Source organism: Homarus americanus, unplaced genomic scaffold (genome assembly GCF_018991925.1).
Source record: "Homarus americanus isolate GMGI-L3 unplaced genomic scaffold, GMGI_Hamer_2.0 scaffold52806, whole genome shotgun sequence".
NCBI classification, from domain to species: domain Eukaryota; kingdom Metazoa; phylum Arthropoda; class Malacostraca; order Decapoda; family Nephropidae; genus Homarus; species Homarus americanus.
Genome location: NW_024720773.1, coordinates 5,183,593 through 5,202,965, shown reverse-complemented (window position 1 = coordinate 5,202,965; position 19,373 = coordinate 5,183,593). Strand labels below are relative to the sequence as shown.

At 38.3% G+C, this 19,373-nt stretch overlaps 1 protein-coding gene across 2 annotated transcripts in view; it reads left to right on the top strand.

Annotated features, from left to right (window-relative positions):
- Window positions 1-10,976: 10,976 nt before the first annotated feature.
- LOC121860923 (PHD finger protein 19-like) overlaps window positions 10,977-19,373 on the top strand; it is a 47,763-nt gene continuing 39,366 nt past the window's right edge. For both annotated transcript variants that reach the window (XM_042358300.1, XM_042358299.1), the window contains exons 1-2: window positions 10,977-11,061; window positions 12,828-12,907. In XM_042358300.1, coding sequence (XP_042214234.1) covers window positions 12,884-12,907 — 24 coding nt within the window. In that variant the 5' untranslated portion in view covers window positions 10,977-11,061; window positions 12,828-12,883. The remainder of the gene's footprint in view (window positions 11,062-12,827; window positions 12,908-19,373) is intronic.

Genomic DNA, 19,373 nt, shown 5'->3' with positions numbered 1-19,373 from the left:
ACGCATTATTATTATTTTTATTTTACCTTGATTGGCCCACCCAGGTACAGGTCACCGACTGGGGGAGAAAAAAAATAACCAAAAATAAAGTCAGAAATGGAAAACAATTTAAACAAACAAATCAAGTGTGAGAAACCATACATATGTTGTGGCGTCAAAGTAAGAGAAACAATTGAGACCCTTCAATTGTGTGTAAATGAGGCAGAAAGTCAGGTCAGCAACCTGGGACTTGGTCACAATTTTTGTGATGCCATATGGCAGCTGGGTCTACCATTATGCTTCCAATATCTTCCCAGGGGGTAGTACCTCCCTGTTTGATAGCCTACTTCTAACTAAATTCAAGTTAAAATAAAACTATAATAATAATTTCTCACCTGATCCTCTGTAAACTAACCCAAATCTATCTAATAAAAGTTATTTGGAGCTAATACAAGCAAATCAGAATCAACCTAACCAAACTTTTGTTCCCCATTTCAAACCTTTAAAAATTTTCCGTAGGTATGCTGTAGAATACTGGTTCCTTGTTGTTAATATTTTTTGGACAACAGGTATGGACCGACGGAACAACAGCCTCTCATTGGTGGACTTACCAACCAAATTCGCAGTAAAAATATCATACTAGTATAGATTCTATATCTATTTAAGTTACTATAAAACATAATAGATAGTTTTTACATCATATACAAATCTTAAAGTAATTTACTTTCTCTTTGTAATAAGTGTAAGATTAAATTTATCTGATTATTTATATTAATGAGACTATTTTCATATCTATAGCTACTAAATCCACATTCTTTTTAATACAATTTTTATTTTGATGTGTTACTTATGGGAGGTATGGTTCAGTGAAGCATACCTGTTGTGTCAGTAAGTGACAACAACGGGAACCAGTTTGCATGTGAAGAACAGCAGGTGTATGGGAGTGTTTTGTGTTGGGTCGTTTAAGAGGTTATTTTTGTGATCAAACTATAAATTTTTAACCAAACATAACCTTAACCAAACACCCTTAACCTAACGTAATATTAACCTGAAATAACGTTAACCTAACATAACCTTCACCTACGTAACATTAACCTGACCTTACCTGACTTGACCTTAACATTTAACCTATTATATCATTAACTAAATAAAATTAACTATGATCTTAACTAATGTTGGATATAACATTGTGGCAACATAAGTAAAAATCCTACTATAAGACTGTTTTAAATAACGTTTCAAAAGCGTCACAGTAACAGTGGCGTAACAGGGCCATATACATACATACGTAGGCGTCTTTAGCGAAATAGTCACCACTGTGTGTTAACCCTTTGAGTCCTGAAGGAGTTAAAACAATCGTCGTCAAAGGGTTAAACCATCATCGTCAAAGGGTTAAAACGTCGTCAAAGGGTTAAACCATCGTCGTCAAAGGGTTAAACCATCATCGTCAAAGAATTAAAACGTCGTCAAAGGAGTTAAACCATCGTCGTCAAAGGGTTAAACAATCATCGTCAAAGGATTAAAACGTCGTCAAAGGAGTTAAACCATCGTCGTCAAAGGGTTAAACCATCATCGTCAAAGGATTAAAACGTCGTCAAAGGGTTAAACCATCGTCGTCAAAGGGTTAAACAATCATCGTCAAAGGATTAAAGCGTCGTCGTCAAAGGGTTAAACCATCGTCGTCAAAGGGTTAAACCATCATCGTCAAAGGGTTAAACTGTCTTTGTCAAATGGTTAAACATCGTCAAAGGGTTAAATCATTGTGTTTAAAGGGTTAAACCATCATCGTCAAAGGGTTAAACAATCATCGTTAACGGGTTACACTATCTTCATCAAAGGGTTAAATGTCGTCAAAGGGTTAAACTGTCTTCATCAAAGGGTTAAAACGTTGTCAAATGGTTGAACTATCATTGTCATAGGGTTAAGCCATCATCGTCAAAGGGTTAAAACGCCGTCAAAGGGTTAAACTGTCTTCTTCAAAGGGTTAAAACGTCGTCAAAGGGTTAAACTGTCTTCTTCAATGGGTTAAAACGTCGTCAAGGGGTTAAAATGTCGTCAAAGGGTAAAACCACCATCGTCAAAGGGTTAAACTGTCTTCGTCAAATCGTTAAACTGCCTTCGTCAAAGGGTTAAACTGTCTTCGTCAAGGGGTTAAACTGTCTTCGTCAAAGGGTTAAACTGTCTTCGTCAAAGGGTTAAACTGTCTTCGTCAAAGGGTTAAACTGTCTTCGTCAAAGGGTTAAACTGTCTTCGTCAAAGGGTTAAACCACCATCGTCAAAGGGTTAAACTGTCTTCGTCAAATGGTTATACTGTCTTCGTCAAAGGGTTAAACTGTCTTCGTCAAAGGGTTAAACTGTCTTCGTCAAATGGTTAAACTGTGTTCGTCAAAGGGTTAAACTGTCTTCGTTAAAGGGTTAAACTGTCTTCGTCAAAGGGCTAAGCTGTCTTCGTCAAAGGGTTAAACTGTCTTCGTCAAAGGGTTAAACTGTCTTCGTCAAATGGTTAAACTGTCTTCGTCAAAGGGTTAAACTGTCTTCGTCAAAGGGTTAAACTGTCTTCGTCAAATGGTTAAACTGACTTCGTCAAAGGGTTAAACCACCATCGTCAAAGGGTTAAACTGTCTTCGTTAAAGGGGTAAACTGTCTTCGTCAAAGGGCTAAGCTGTCTTCGTCAAAGGGTTAAACTGTCTTCGTCTAATGGTTAAACTGGCTTCGTCAAAGGGTTAAACTGTCTTCGTCAAAGGGTTAAACTGTCTTCGTTAAAGGGTTAAACTGTCTTCGTCAAAGGGTTAAACTGCCTTCGTCAAAGGGTTAAACTGTCTTCGTTAAAGGGTTAAACTGTCTTCGTCAAAGGGCTAAGCTGTCTTCGTCAAAGGGTTAAACTGTCTTCGTCAAAGGGTTAAACTGTCTTCGTCAAATGGTAACTGTCTTCGTTAAAGGGTTAAACTGTCTTCGTCAAAGGGTTAAACTGTCTTCGTTAAAGGGTTAAACTGTCTTCGTCAAAGGGTTAAACCACTATCGTCAAAGGGTTAAAGTGTCTTCGTCAAAGGGTTAAACTGTCTTCATCAAATGGTTAAACTGTCTTCGTCAAAGGGTTAAACTGTCTTCGTCAAATGGTTAAACTGTCTTCGTCAAAGGGTTAAACTGTCTTCGTCAAAGGGTTAAACCACTATCGTCAAATGGTTAAACTGTTTTCGTCAAAGGGTTAAACTGTCTTCGTCAAAGGGTTAAACTGTCTTCGTCAAAGGGTTAAACTGTCTTCGTTAAAGGGTTAAACTGTCTTCGTCAAATGGTTAAACTGTCTTCGTCAAAGGGTTAAACTGTCTTCGTCAAAGGGTTAAACTGTCTTCGACAAAGGGTTAAACTGTCTTCGTCAAATGGTTATACTGTCTTCGTCAAAGGGTTAAACTGTCTTCGTCAAATGGTTAAACTGTCTTCGTTAAAGGATTAAACTGTCTTCGTCAAATGGTTAAACTGTCTTCGTCAAAGGGTTAAACTGGCTTCGACAAAGGGTTAAACTGTCTTCGTCAAATGGTTAAACTGTCTTCGTCAAAGGGTTAAACTGTCTTCGTCAAATGGTTATACTGTCTTCGTCAAAGGGTTAAACTGTCTTCGTCAAATGGTTAAACTGTCTTCGTTAAAGGGTTAAACTGTCTTCGTCAAAGGGTTAAACCACCATCGTCAAAGGTTAAACTGTCTTCGTCAAACGGTGAAACTGTCTTCGTCAAATGGTTAAACTGTCTTCGTCAAAGGGTTAAACTGTCTTCGTCAAATGGCTACTGTCTTCGTTAAAGGGTTAAACTGTCTTCGTCAAAGGGTTAAACTGTCTTCGTCAAAGGGTTAAACTGTCTTCGTTAAAGGGTTAAACTGTCTTCGTCAAAGGGTTAAACTGTCTTCGTCAAAGGGTTAAACTGTCTTCGTCAAAGGGTTAAACTGTCTTCGTCAAAGGGTTAAACTGTCTTCGACAAAGGGTTAAACTGTCTTCGTCAAAGGGCTAAGCTGTCTTCGTCAAAGGGTTAAACTGTCTTCGTCAAAGGGTTAAACTGTCTTCGTCAAAGGGTTAAACTGTCTTCGACAAAGGGTTAAACTGTCTTCGTCAAATGGTTATACTGTCTTCGTCAAAGGGTTAAACTGTCTTCGTCAAATGGTTAAACTGTCTTCGTTAAAGGGTTAAACTGTCTTCGTCAAATGGTTAAACTGTCTCCGTCAAAGGGTTAAACTGGCTTCGACAAAGGGTTAAACTGTCTTCGTCAAATGGTTAAACTGTCTTCGTCAAAGGGTTAAACTGTCTTCGTCAAATGGTTATACTGTCTTCGTCAAAGGGTTAAACTGTCTTCGTCAAATGGTTAAACTTTCTTCGTTAAAGGGTTAAACTGTCTTCGTCAAAGGGTTAAACCACCATCGTCAAAGGGTTAAACTGTCTTCGTCAAATCGTCGGTTAAACTGTCTTCGTCAAAGGGTTAAACTGTCTTCGTCAAAGGGTTAAACTGTCTTCGTCAAAGGGTTAAACTGTCTTCGTTAAAGGGTTAAACTGTCTTCGTCAAAGGGTTAAACTGTCTTCGTCAAAGGGTTAAACTGTCTTCGTCAAAGGGTTAAACTGTCTTCGTCAAAGGGTTAAACTGTCTTCGACAAAGGGTTAAACTGTCTTCGTCAAAGGGCTAAGCTGTCTTCGTCAAAGGGTTAAACTGTCTTCGTCAAAGGGTTAAACTGTCTTCGTTAAAGAGTTAAACTGTCTTCGTTAAAGGGTTAAACTGTCTTCGTCAAAGGTGTTAAACTGTCTTCGTCAAAGGGTTAAACTGTCTTCGTCAAAGGGTTAAACTGTCTTCGACAAAGGGTTAAACTGTCTTCGTCAAAGGGTTAAACCAACACGAGTCTACAGGACGTCATATTGGGCTAAAGGAAGTTATTTAGGATGAGAGGAAGAGAGGGGTAAAGGGGCAGATTGAGAATCATACACAATCACTTGGTTTAATGTCCTCTGAGGGAGAGGATCAACTGTGTCTTAGTCAATATATTCAACTGTAGGTCGTGTTCGATAAGTCTTCGACTGACCCAACCTGAGCATAAAGAAGCATACTGTATGGTGTGTGATAGGAGCCCGGGGACATTCTTCGTCTGATGGGTTCACCTTGGAGCTGTGGATGAAGGAGTCAACTAGAGAAGAATTTTACCCATGGTGGATGAACGTGAGCAGCCTCTACATTAGGCATGTAATTAACGAGGTTCTGGAGTGCAGAGAAATATGTTTTTATGAGGGTAAGACCACATGGCAGAAGAAGAGACAGGTGCATTAGGGTCAAGGAAAGTTCTGATAACACGAGAATAGTGCGGTGGCAAGGTGGGGAGAGTGTAGACATTTGACACTGAAGTGCAATTGATTAGTGTAAATTCACTCAACAAGGACAGGAAGACTATGATGTTGACTACCCCGCGATAGTGTTGTAGAATATGTCGATTGAAAATGTTCAGCATAAATCTTTTTTTACTCTATAATTTTGTTTCACTCTACATCTCAGTTAAACAACGGAGAAAAATAGGGATTTAACTAATGTCTCCTGTATTATTATGCTATAACCAGCGTAAACAAATCGGGTACAGTAAATTCTTCAAAATGCCTAGACTCCTAGAGAATCGTTTTCTTTGGTGAAGCACATCGATGTGGGTCAGCTGATAGACCACACCTGTGGAAATTTCCATGGATCAATATTACATACCTGTATATACAGAAGTTTATCTGAAATTCCATGTAAGTTATATTAGTAGAGGTAGTTTTGGTGTCAGCATTAGTTATATATGAAAGCCGCAGGTATTTGTTGTGAAGAAACAACTACACTTACCGATGTGTCTGAAAGGTCATCATTTACATCATCTAAATTTGTGAGGCCTCCTAAAATAATTTCGCAGATATAGACGTCGACGCAGATACTTGTTTGGGTGATATTAATGATATCACCATTTGTCAATGATAATTAAGTTTCCTTACTGCTAAAATTCTAAATCGTCTCCCTTTGTTTTATGTAATCTAATTGCATTGAAATTTGCTGTTGCATGAAGTGAAGTGTGGTGTGCATTCATTGAGCATGGTAGCACCCTCAGCCCTCTCCCAGCAACCGTTGTATAGGGGAAGGTAGAGGCTAAACCTTCCTTGTTCAGCACCACCTTCCTCCCGAGAAACTATACACCCCTCAAAACTAATACTAATCCTGATTTCCCCCTCACTTACTAACTCGTTTTATCTATCTTCTAATATCGGTATTTTCATTAGGTACATAAACTGTTCCTTCCAATACCAACATGTTGTTTGAATGCTCTCAACATCTTAAATTTCTTTTCATACTTTCGTACGCGCCTTTCCACCTCTGTAAGGACAAAAAGCCATGACCAGCTTGGTTGTGAACCCACGTGTGGCAGTCATGGTTCTGTCTGTCTGTCTTGTTCTCTATTTGGCGTTTATTAACTAGTACTGTACATGCTTCTACACACACACACACACACACACACCGTGAAAGGTCTATGAAAAAATGAGATGAGCTCTGAATTTTCACGAACGCAACCGAAAATTGTGAACTAAAATCTACCAGGATAAAATTCGTGATGAAGGATGTGTTCTAACAGTTGTATTTTCCAGTACTTCTTGGCATTTAAGTATGCAGGTTGAGCCGTGAGTGGAGGGGAGCGGATGTGATGCTACGGTCTGTGCTGAGAACAGTAGACCAACTCAGCTCTCAGCCATATACGGTCTCTGCCAGAACTCTCACAGACGTTCGCATCCTTTCACAATGCAACGTGGCATAAAAAATATTGCAGATTGATTTGGTGTTTAAGTATATTTGACTGTAATGAAGGAACAAGTCACCATATTGAATATGAAAACACTAGCGCGAAGATTATCAAAGTCTCTTGTCAATGAAACTTTTTTGTTGTTACTTTTTTCTTTATTCACAAGTGTACGGTCACGGGTCTACGGTGGGAACGGTTCTTGCTGTAGCTGTAGTAATGTGGGCTTCACAAGTGCTCCCTACACGACATGATGCACAGCGTCTCCGTTGATAGGCACTTGTTTCTATTAATTCACCCTCAGTATAGTAATCCATGGAAATTCCAAATGCCATCTTAATTCATTCAGAAGATGAATATTAATACTTCCTGTGGTTATGTTCTTAAGCAAAACAGGCAAATAATTATCCATATTTTCTTGCAATTTAATCATTTTGGAAAATTACTCCAGCAGTGACATTTTTATTTATTTTTTTAGGTAAGAGAAGAATTTTCACGTTACAGTGTGGGAAAAAATAAAAGTTTTTAACAGTGTTTTTACTGAAGTACAGTATCCCATGAACTTGTCATTAAAGTAAGCAACCCTGCAGACCTTAATCCGTAATTGATAAACTAAAAAAATAAAACAGTTGTAATCAATCGATCCGCAGTGCAGTTACCAAATTTGATCGTCCATAAAATCGGGCTTTTAATTAATGTATCCCTAAACATTTTTCTTTTATTCTCTTACGCCATTAAGTCAGAGTATTTTTTCGGTTGTGGTTTTCTTTATTCAATAACCAACAGTTGGCAACAATGGTACAGTTCTCTGGTCATTGTCAATGTCGGTATTTATAACATTACACAGCAGAAATAGAGTAATCAAAAATTTTACAATCGAATATTTAAAGAGTAGTAAAGAACAGGTACCGTATCCGGGAAGTACTGATTGACTATCAGGCATTAATTGGTAAGAAGAGAGCTTCAGGTATTCCTCTGGACTGAAATACAGGTAAAGAAATACGAAGTAAATAAATCAAAATAAATTAACATGTAAATGCATAAGTAGCCTTTCTATCTCACGTTCAGCATACTCAAACCTTATATGTAAAACTTGCTGTAATTCACTATTAGTATAGATAATACAGTTAGTTTATTAACAAAATATGTTACAAATCTTCCACAATTCATTCTATACATTACACATTTTTTTTCCAAAAAACTTGCAAGTACAAAATACATGGAATAGATCTGCATCCTATCCAACATAACTACTATAAATGTATGTACGGCAACAATTATTCATGTAAATAAATTTTATTCATTTTTGCAAAAATTCACATGAATCCAACGTACGTATATTTAGTTGGACTACTGTACTGTCGTCAAACGAAAGACGTCTTTATTTCAATCTAATTTGAAAGATATAATCTGTGCCTTTATTATATGATTAAATTTCATCATGCTGAAGAGCCCGAATTGTGTTTTCTTTTTTAATATTATTTAATATGAATCCTTGGTTCAAATATGAATTAACATCTAAACTTCATACTCACAAAAGAGGACGCACTGTAACATTGATATTCTGTAGACCTGGGTAAAGACATTTCCCTGTTCAAATCATAAATTATGGCGTTTTGTTGAAGCTACTCGACCAGGGGTTCTCAACCAGGGGGGAATTTCCCCCCTCAGGTTTTCAGGGGAAACTGATACTAATATGGAAAAATAAAGGATTTTCAGTATTATATGCATATTATTTGGAATGCACTTTTTGAGGCAGACAATCTTGGAAAGGAGGGGGGAATGACATTCTGACATGGTGAAAGGGGTGCATGAGGCAAACAAGGTTGAGAACCACTGTACTAGACGAAGACTTCGTCTAATGTAAAACGCCAAATCTGAATTCTCTGCCAAAGGTTAGGATCACAGTTGTATATCAAAGGTAATTTTCTAGTACTTTTATTGTCGATTCCACATCATATGAACCATTAACCACCCTTTTGAATAGCATTTTGGCAGTTTTATATAGTCAGACCAAAATATGCGTTTCCTTTAGGGTATGACGAACAATTGGTGTGGTATTGACTTGCTTTATATTACCAATGCCAAGTTCTTATTCTTGTTTGTTTTACAATTGTCCATGACTTTTTTTTATTCTTAAAATCTTGCCGTTCGTATTTATTCAACACAAGTATGTAGAGTGCAGGTTTACGCTGACCTGTGTGATAGGCTGTACAACACCTGGTGACCTGTGATATGCTTGATAGGCTGTGCAATACCTGGTGACCTGTGATGCATTTAATAGGCTGTACAATACCTGATGACCTGTGATGCATTTGATAGGCTGTACAATACCTGGTGACCTGTGATGCATTTGATAGGCTGTACAATACCTGGTGACCTGTGATGCATTTGATAGGCTGTACAATACCTGGTGACCTGTGATGCGTTTAATAGCTGTACAGTACCTAATGACCTGTGACGTGTTTGATAGGCTGTGCAAAACTTGGTGACCTGTGATGCATTTAATAGGCTGTACAATACCTGATGACCTGTGATGCGTTTAATAACTGTACAGTACCTAATGACCTGTGACGTGTTTGATAGGTTGTACAATATCTGGTGACATGTGTTGCGTTTGATAGGCTGTACAATACCTGGTGATCTGTGACGCGTTTGATAAGTTGTACAATACCTGGTGACCCGTGAGGCCTTTAATAGGCTGTACAGTACCTAATGACCTGTGACGTGTTTGATAGGCTGTACTGTATTGGTAATATACTTTTTCCAGGTCAGATAATCACAATACTGTATTGATAATGACGAACCTGTACATTTTAGTAAGAAATCATCCTAATGGGCGAATCTATAGCTCATTGGTAAGTTATTTAGACGAGGCTACAATGTAGTGGATATGCTGGAGTCAACATGAAGGTAAGAATGTTTTTTATCGATGCGAACAGGTGATCTTCTAACCCATGTTGTATTTGATTAGATTCAGTCGGCATATTAATTTCAAATCACCAAAAGATAAAAAAAAAATATAAAATTCAGGGGAGGATCTAGGAATATAAAAAAGGGGAGTGGGTGAGGCTCACTGTGGGTCCAAGAAACTGTGGGTGAGAAAACATGGCGAGCACAGCGAGCCCACCCAGCTGGGGGTGTTGGGGGATTGGAGGGGCGCTGTAAGCCCCCTAGAAATTTTTTGAAATCAAACTAATATTATTGGCTTTTGGGAGCCCTTTTGATGTCACGTACACTTGATATCAGGATATATTCTGAGGTCAATAATAATTACTTTTTACTGGATAAAAACGCCTGAGTACAACATTGCATTAAATAAAATGTATTGGAATTTTCTGGTGAAAAGGGGGGTCCGGGCCCCCAGGACACCCCCCTGGATCCGCCCCTGAAATTCGTTTTGACACTTTCCTAGCTAATGTAGTCGTGAAAGTAAATAAATTTCGATCAGAAATATTGTAAATAGCCTACAGCACTGGGTACACAGCCAATTTAAAGTCTACTTTTGCGAAATGCATAGTGCCTATATATTTTATTTTTTACAATATAACAATCCTTGATAATAAAACACAGCAAACATCATATTCCCGAGAAAAGATAAGATGGCAACTTTGCTTGAGGTGACAGAATGCACAAAAAAATGCAGCCGAAATGGGATAATACAGTAGCGTTTACTTTACCACTGTTTCAATAAGTAGTCTGATTCATAGGTTGGTATGGGTTTTAATATCATGATGAGTTATTCAAAAGGCAGTGGATTTCGATTTATCGAAAAAACTTGGTGTTCATGCATTCATGCTTGTTTGTGCGCTGATATATAATGGTTTAAGAAAACACAAATTCTCTTCGGTAGTTGGTGGATATCACGATGTATGGTTTTAATTACTGATCAACGAATGATTTTTACCAGATTGGAGGCAACACCTATTTCTTATTTATCTATTCTTGCCACGTGCAACGTTTGTTTTTAGTGGACGTATTGTTTATGTCTGGGATTTTCCATATATATCTAAAAAAATATATTAACTAAATTTTAATTGTATACAACTCACCAAATATAACATAGAAGTACATTATTAGTGTGCATTATTTGGTGTAAGGTGTTGTAGTTGTTAGAAGTAAAGGAAATGGAAACAGGTTTGATGAGTTTGAACTTGGCGCTGGTGGATGGTCGTGCGGGCCGTTACAATCGCTGGATTTCAATTCAGTGGAGGAATATGGCGGCTGGAGGTCCCTGGGCTGAACGCGGATTCCGTATTTGAAGACTGAAAACGCGTCGGCTTGGCTCAAATACATTATTTAAAGGTGATATATCGATGACATGCTGTACTTATTATAATTTGATATTTGTGTGAAGTGTTGTTTGTGTGTGGTAAAAGAGGTTACGGCTGTGTTATCAGTGTGAACGTTACACAGATCGGGGGATGAATTGTTGACATTCTGCCTCTCGGAGTTGTTGTGTAGAATTTTCAACTAGAGAACCCGGGATCATGGCCCACGTGTACAATAAAATAATACCGGTATATGGAGCATTGTCTGTAGACGGCGTTCTTACCATAGAAAATGAGAGTTTCACGTGAAGTAAATTTTTTTCAGGGCGGTGTTTTGAAGAGGAAGTAGGACCTTGGGAGCTATGGTCTAAGTGAGCTATGGGACATCTCCACCATGTCTTTAACCCTACAGATGGTCTTGGCCTTCTCTCTCCCTTGACATCCTCGTATTTGGCTTAATTCCTCGATTTTTCCCTTCCTATGGCCAAATTGTGGTCTGTATCCAAAACTTACTTTTAAATGGGTTGTTATTTGTTTTAAATGTAGGGAGTTGTGTAGTATATCCTTGGCCTGGGTTCTCTAGTTCTTGTTTATATGGAAGAAATTTTTAAAAGTGTTTCTTAAGTTTTAGAATGTCAAGTGTTGTTGAAGGTGATGGAGGTTATGTAATTTTTTTCAAGGGTAGAGAAAGTTCAGAAATTTCTTTTATATTATGGGATTTTAAAATATTTCTAGTCAATAAATTTTGTTTGGTCAGTGACATGAATTTCTTTTGGTCAGGTCTTAAACTTAGTATTGAAACCTTGTGTAAGAATTAACGGGTCGTACTTCAGAGAAATAACGTAAGCTTAGCTCCATGTGTGTAGATTGACTTGAAACAGTGTAGTACAGTATATATGAAAGCACTTATCTCAATTAGTAGGAATATTCCAGATGTAATTTGCTATTTCCATTACAAACTTTGAATTTAATTGAGTAGTAAGTAGGCCATGGTCTCGTGGCTTAACTTAACCTAACCTAACCATCCCTTAATTATTTCTGATTTCAGCTATAATGAATCATTCAACAATTTCTACTCCAGTTAGTAATACTCTCGTTTGTTCCTCCATAAATTAGTCCTCTCAGTGATGTTTTTTGTCAGTTAGCTGAAGACCTGTTAGGGCAGAAGCCAGGAACTGAGCGTTGCTTTATAGGAGTAAGTACAAACATGCTCATATAGATTCTACTATTGGGAGCAAAATGTAGAATTATATTTCATCAAGAGTACCTGTATGTACAGGTATATAAAGGAACCCGATACTGTATTTCTGATACTATACTGTACTGTGAGGTATTTCCTTTAGTTATGAAAATTATTATAAACATGAATTCAGTTTTTATTTCTTCACTGTGCCAAAAGGGCATTTATGAGTATCTCTTCTAATCTTACTAAAAGGAAATACAATACTGTACTGTAGTAATTCAGATAAGATGTGAGTTACAGGTATCTGTAATGTTTCTTGTACTTCTAAAGAAAATTAAAATTAATTGAAAATGGTTAATGGCAGCTTTTGTACCCATGGAAATAGATAAGTTTATTTTGTCATTGCAGCATTATATATATACTGTATATGGCTAAATCCTATAATAGCTTATTGGTTTATATTTAAGGTGCATAATTTGAAAGGTCAGATTAACATCATATATAGAAAGTGAATGGGACTGATTCAGAAATTTGTGTATTAAATGCCTAGAGTTGCAGTTAACTGGTAAACAGGATGGTGCTCTAACTGGCTTATCTGACAAGGTTGTGTGTTTCAGGTCTATTAAGGGAGCCGGCCGGCTGAGTTTGGTGCAAGGACCCAAGGACAAGGACCATGATGTCCAGCGCCAGGAAGAGGGTAAGCGTGGCTCCTACAAGTAACCTAGTTATTTTGCACGAGCCACTCTGATGTAGATGTGAGGGAAGCCATACTGATAGAGATGGAGAAGTTTCTGTTAAGTATATTAGAAGAAATACAAATATTTGCAGTGCATTATGGGCATATTATTATGTTCTTGAGTAGACACTAGTTTTAGTGGTAATTTAAATTTGTCTACATGTACAGTAGTTTAGCCACAGCATGTTAGACTGCTTGAGATTATATATACTGTGTGTGTGTATATATAATGTATTTATTTCTTGGTAGCTGTTGGAATCATTGTTTAGTACAGTTATATGAAGAACACTGGTCCAAGTTATTTATGATGATAGCTTTTTAGTTACATTTGTCTTCAGACCACAATTTCAAAGATTTATTGAACAGTTGTCTATTTCTATGTACGTATCGTTTCATTGTTTGTATTTTTTCAAACATTGAGATATTGCAAGATAATATTTTAGTCTTCTAACTTAATCACATCTGAAAAGTTTTGAGAAGAATTCTATACAGTATACAGTATTCAATGATCCTACCACAGTAATTAATTTTTACAGTCTTTTTTTAATGCTTATGGCACTAAATTTTCATTCACATTTCTTTTCTGTTCACCATTGTGTTTTTTTCTGTCCTCGTGATTGTTTTATGGTTCATGGGTTCTTTGAAAAGTATCTGTACTGAAGGCAGGTATATTGTAGTATTGAATCGGCGTCTCTTGCTGCATAGACAGCTACTCCCCCAGTCAAACCAAGGCTCCAACCCTGATCCAATAGGTACATTTGCCTCTGCCTTTAACAGTGAACCTGGTGTTCCCATGTGATGTGGCACTGCTGTAAAATATTCCCAGCCAAGTGAAGGGTATCATTGACTGTGAATCAGCAAACGTCATGTGATTCATTTGAGCTCATTTTGAGAGTGAACCAGTGTAAAGAAGTTCTAAATTATTGCCTGATACTTGTGATAGTTGAAAGTGACATTTCTTTCATCTAAAGCAATATGAAACCAATATTATTTGTTTCAAAACAATATTGTGAGGTGGAGGGACCTTCGACTCACAGCCCCCCTCCCTAACCACCTGCTCGCCTGCCCTCCATCCACCATCACCTCGCTGTATAGTGGACACCCAGTTAAGTTATACTGCCTTCTCTCATTTTGTTAATGTGATTATGATTAGAGCAATGAATCACATGAGTTCACTGAATCACTATCATTGATACCCTACGGTCGACTGGGAATCTTTTAGCTACTGCAGGTTCGCTGTTAAAGGCAGGAGTGGAAGCAACAGTACATGTATAGGTTGTGTCCCAAAATTTTTGCTTCTGGCATACTGTTTTCATGTGTTGCCTGCACTGTGTCATGCTCTTTGTGTTTCCCAAGGCCATTTTCCATGAATCTGTGGGTTAGACATGATTACCTGATGGCCTGGCATCCCAGTTGTCATGTGTCAAATTTGAAGCAACTTTACCACTGGATGCCCTTCCTATTACCATCCACTTTGATAGATTCAAATTGGGCATTACTGTATATATAGGACTTACAGGCAGGGTAGGGTCACAACTCCCTCTGGTCATAAGTGGATTTTGTTTATGGCAGGCTGTGCAGAGTAGCAGTGTCAAGATTAGGGGCCTAACAAGTGATATTTTCATGCCCATGTGCCTGGCACTCTCCTGGCAGACAAGTTTATATTTTGAGAGGAAAATACCAAGATAGTAATTTGTCAGGTGTTGCTTGGCCCCTCCTCACTCTCCCTGTAGTGTACATGTTTAACCAGTGTGTTCTGTCAACCAGTGAGGTGATGGGATGGATGTGGGGGAAGGCTGTGCGTGTGTGTGTGCTTGATCTGTTGCCATATTGTGATGTCACAGCTGAGCTGATCCTTGACTTTTCTGCTCCCACAATTATCTGGCCTATAAGAAAACCCAGCTGTGTGTTACATCCTTGGTGATGTCACAGATGATCCCTCCCATTTCTATTGGTTTGTTCTCACAATAATCTGACCTGGAAATCTGTATAAAAGTTTCTATTGCTGTGCAAACAGGTTCTTCAAATGCCACTGGATGGGGAAGGGTGAGGGTAAAAGGCCTTTAGATTGATACAGGTGATCTGTATTTGAATGTTTTGAAATGTTTGTTTACACCCCCCCCCCCTAAAAAAATAAAAGCACTCATGCAAGTCTCAGGGTGACAAATCAGGAGCAATGCCAATTTTCCCATCCTTTGCCTTCTTTTTTCTCTAACTGTTGTAAGAATTGTGTTCTGCTGTAGCTTCTCCTTCCATAACATGGCCCCAAGATTTATCCTTGTTGTGGCTAACCCACACAAGCATGGGAAATGGCTGCAAAATGTTGATAATGGTGATGAATTTACTCAACCTGGGATCAACCATCAACTGGGTGTTCTTCCTTATAAACCACTCAGGATCAAGTTCTTTGATTACATGTAAACACTGCTGCTTCCTCAGTGTCCATCCCCTTCTTTCCCCTGTCCTTCAAACTCCTGTACAGTCTTTCAATTGTATTGTCTGTTTCTTAATTAGAAATGTTTTACCAATCTTTCGTTCTTCATTCTCTCATCATGTCCATGCCACCTAAACAAATAATAAACCCTGATTGGCCCTCTGTCCAAAACTTCTTTTGCTTCCACAACTCATTTCTGTTATTTTGTTTTCCAAGAAGTCTTTTCACCTGGTATATTTCTCTGTCACATCTAATTTATTTTATTTACATTCTGAGTCCATGCTTAACGCCCATACAGTGATATTGGGAGTACAGTACAGTATCTAGTTCAGGCATCTCTCAGACAGAAAGTAGCCCCAAGGATCTTCACACGATTATGAGGAGTGATGTTAGATATGGGCTTAGGAAGCTTTGGTGTGGCTTGATTTGATGATTTAGAATTTGTGAAAATCAGAAGCCATTAACACTCCATCATACTTGACGTGTACTGTACGTGCATCAAATTGCAATTGCTCGGTCATTTTTGATTCAGACACGCATCATCAGGAGTACAGAGAGCCTACCAGTCGGAAACACGTATACTGTATAGTACTGTATTCTACTGTACATGGTAGATTATATGAAGAATGTCATTGCATCTTTTTCTTTACATTTCTCTTCAGTATGTTTCAAGGACTATGAGTGTCCTGTGCTGTTAGTTAGGTGTAGAATTGACTGATCACTATGATGCTAGGTGTTAACGTTTCTTCTCAAATGGGTGTTTTGACAGGTAGGGAATCCAGTTAGACATTTTAGCAGCTAAATATACAGAACAATTACTCTACATATATATTTGAGTTGAAGGAGAGTTGGTAAAGTCCTTATGACTGGAGCTTTTTAGTTAGACTTTTTGCTTTGACTTGAATAAATAAAGGTTTAAAAAAATAAATAAACTAATAAAATATTCTTATGAAAAAGAAAATTTTTGCTTATTGATTACAGTGGTGTCATCAAATTCCCTGTACACCTAGTGAGAACCACGGACAATGAGAGGAAAGATATTGCATGTGTGACCAGGTGGGGGTATTGCTGCGTGGTCCAGTTTTTATTATTGATTCCTATTAAATTCTTGCAGCTTCAGCTTCTTGTGATGTACAATTCATCCTCTTCAGCACTGATTGGTTTGTTAGCCGCCTGGGTCGTCGGTCACGTCTCTGTTAAGCACTGTTGGGAAGTACTGTACTGGGCATGCACTGGCTCCTGAATGTATCTTTACCTGCTCCAGTGTTGGTCAAGTCTGGTTTTGAAATAGCTCACATTCGGTGCCGTCACAACACACTGGCAGATTGTTCTTAGAGTTTACATTTCTCATGCTGAAAAAGTTTGCCCTCACAGTTTTCTGGACTTGTGGCTTCTTCATCCTTGAGCTGCAACCTCTAGTTGAACTCCAGGTATGGACACTCGGCTGAGTAGTGTCCTCTGAGATGTTTATAACCTTCAATTAGGTTCACTCTCTTGCCTGTCTTTAGTATAAGCTAGGCCGTTGCAGATGTTCTAATCTCTCGGGGTAACTGAGGTGCCATAGTGCAGACACCAGTCTGGTGGCCCTCCTTTGGACATTTTCAATCAACTGACAGTGTCTAGCATATCTCGGGAACCAGACAGTGAAGTACCTCACTCCTGTAGATAGTTAAGAGGATATTGTAAGCTAATTTTCAATATAGCAGAAACCATTTCTTATGAGAATTAAGTAAAACGAGGTATCAAGCTGAAATAATTGTGTATACACAGTATATATTTATGCATTATTTTCATTTTATAATAACGGAGATTGAGACGATAGGGTTGGGGTTGTGTGGATTTGAGTCATGACAATACTGTTGGAACCTGTCTTGTCCATGTACTTCCCAAACACAGGTGTCCTCTGATAGTTGTATATCTTTCAGTAATGATGAAAAACAAGTTTATGGGCCTGGGGCATCAACATGGTGAGGGAGAAACAAACAAAAGTTCATTTACAGTTGTTTTATATCATCTTTTTCCTCAATGACTTTATGACCCAAATCATCGCCACTACTGTACTCGAGTCTCCTGCACCACAAACACCTTGTACACTTTGGTGATACATTCCTACCCTGTACATATGCAGCACATGGAGACGCACTTCTGCCTCACGTTCCCCCTGGTCTGTAAGCACTTATATGTGATGACTAGTTCGTCGGGGTCACTATTGCTGAAGCTCACATACCACCCGAATTTACTCGATGAATCTACCAGTTCATCAGTATCACTCTCACACTATAATTCCCATAATATTTTACTTATTTTTCTGGGTATCAATGCATTACTACTACGGTGAGCGGTCTTTCTTCATATTGTGTCACAGGACTTGCTAGATATCACTTCCTTCATGCCAATAGAAAAACACTACTGGTGGAGGGAGGGACTAATGTGGGGGAAGAAAGTTTGCCACGAGTCAAAATAAATCACTCGGGGAGAAATCGGGCCCGACATAAAAAAAATTATGGTGCGGAAAAAATCTTGATTACTGTAGTGTATTGTACTGTATATAGATGATCAAAATCGGGAGTGACAAAAGGCGTTTTTCATCTATTAACGTTCCCATTGTTTAAGGGTTAATGAATTCCCTATTTTGGACTGAATTTATTTCATTTATTTTATTCCTCATCCACACACACACTCCAGTAGCATTGTACAGCCCTCAACTCACCCCCATTAAGATTTTGTTTGTTTATGACTGGGGTGAACACAGGTGACCAAGAGGTGCCCAGGTGTTGGGGTTATGTATTCTGGGTGCTGTACTTCTGTGCGCATTATGCAGTCAGTCCTGTTAGACCCATTTTCACTTTCACTGTTTAGGTTATCCAGTTTATGGACCTTCATATGGGGATCTAGTTTGTCTTATTGTAGATACAGGTACAGTATAGTACTTTGTTTTGTATTATTGTGATGTAATATGGTGTTTAATCATTGGTGTTTCTTTTTACAAGTTCTCTTCTTGGTTGTGGTCTTTTGACACCATCAAGATTTTTTTTTACTTTAACTTTTACAGTTAAATACCAGTAGAAGGAATTGGGAAGTTTATCTTGTCTTCTGTCGAGGGAGAATTTGTTATTTTTGGGGGGGGGGGAATACATTGTTTCATAACTTGACTAATCCCAATACTGTACTGTACTGTACTCTGTAAGGTATCTACCTCTTTTCTTAGAGGAGTGTATTCATTTATCAGGATACTTGAAAATATACAGCTGTACCCCGATAACCGGGAAAAGTCGTTGGTTAGTGAATCAACGGTTTTTGAAGCAATTAATCCAATAAGAATATAACAAATTTAGGGAGTTAGGGACCAACCCTCAAAAAACTCCCATCTATCCTTGCTATATTTTCATCATGCAGACTGTCAAGCAAGAAAATAAATCAGACACAAGGCAAGCATACGAAGCAATGTAAAGCATAAATTTAGGCTTTTATTTACCTGTGTTGATAATATTAGAGACATTCTAGGGTGGTAAGTTAAGTATCTACCAGTCTTTGCTGGTCCATCACCACTTACTCTTATTATGCCTTATCACATTACATCAAGCTGCCCAGCACAAGAGAAACTATCACTGGGGCGTTTAGGCATGATAGCATAACACACAAAGTCGGGAATAACGAAAAAACACAGAGTCAGAGACGCAGGATAAATGTAAACGAGCAAAGATGGTAGGAATGAGTCCGAGGCTGCATACAGAGCCCTTTGGTGGCAAGAATTTGTACCAAGCCACTGCTCACGAAATTTAAAACAACTGCCGCTCCTCCCTCAATTGTCGGATCTATGGGGGTATTTGCCCTATATGTAATCGTCAGTTATGTAGAGTGGCGGTTATTTGGGGGGGGGGGCGTTGGTTTTCAGGGTATACCTGTAACTTAAATTATTTTTTTTGCGTATAACCTCTTTGAGATGCTTAACAAACTAGATTTTGTTTCCTTTGACACATTATAGCTCATTAG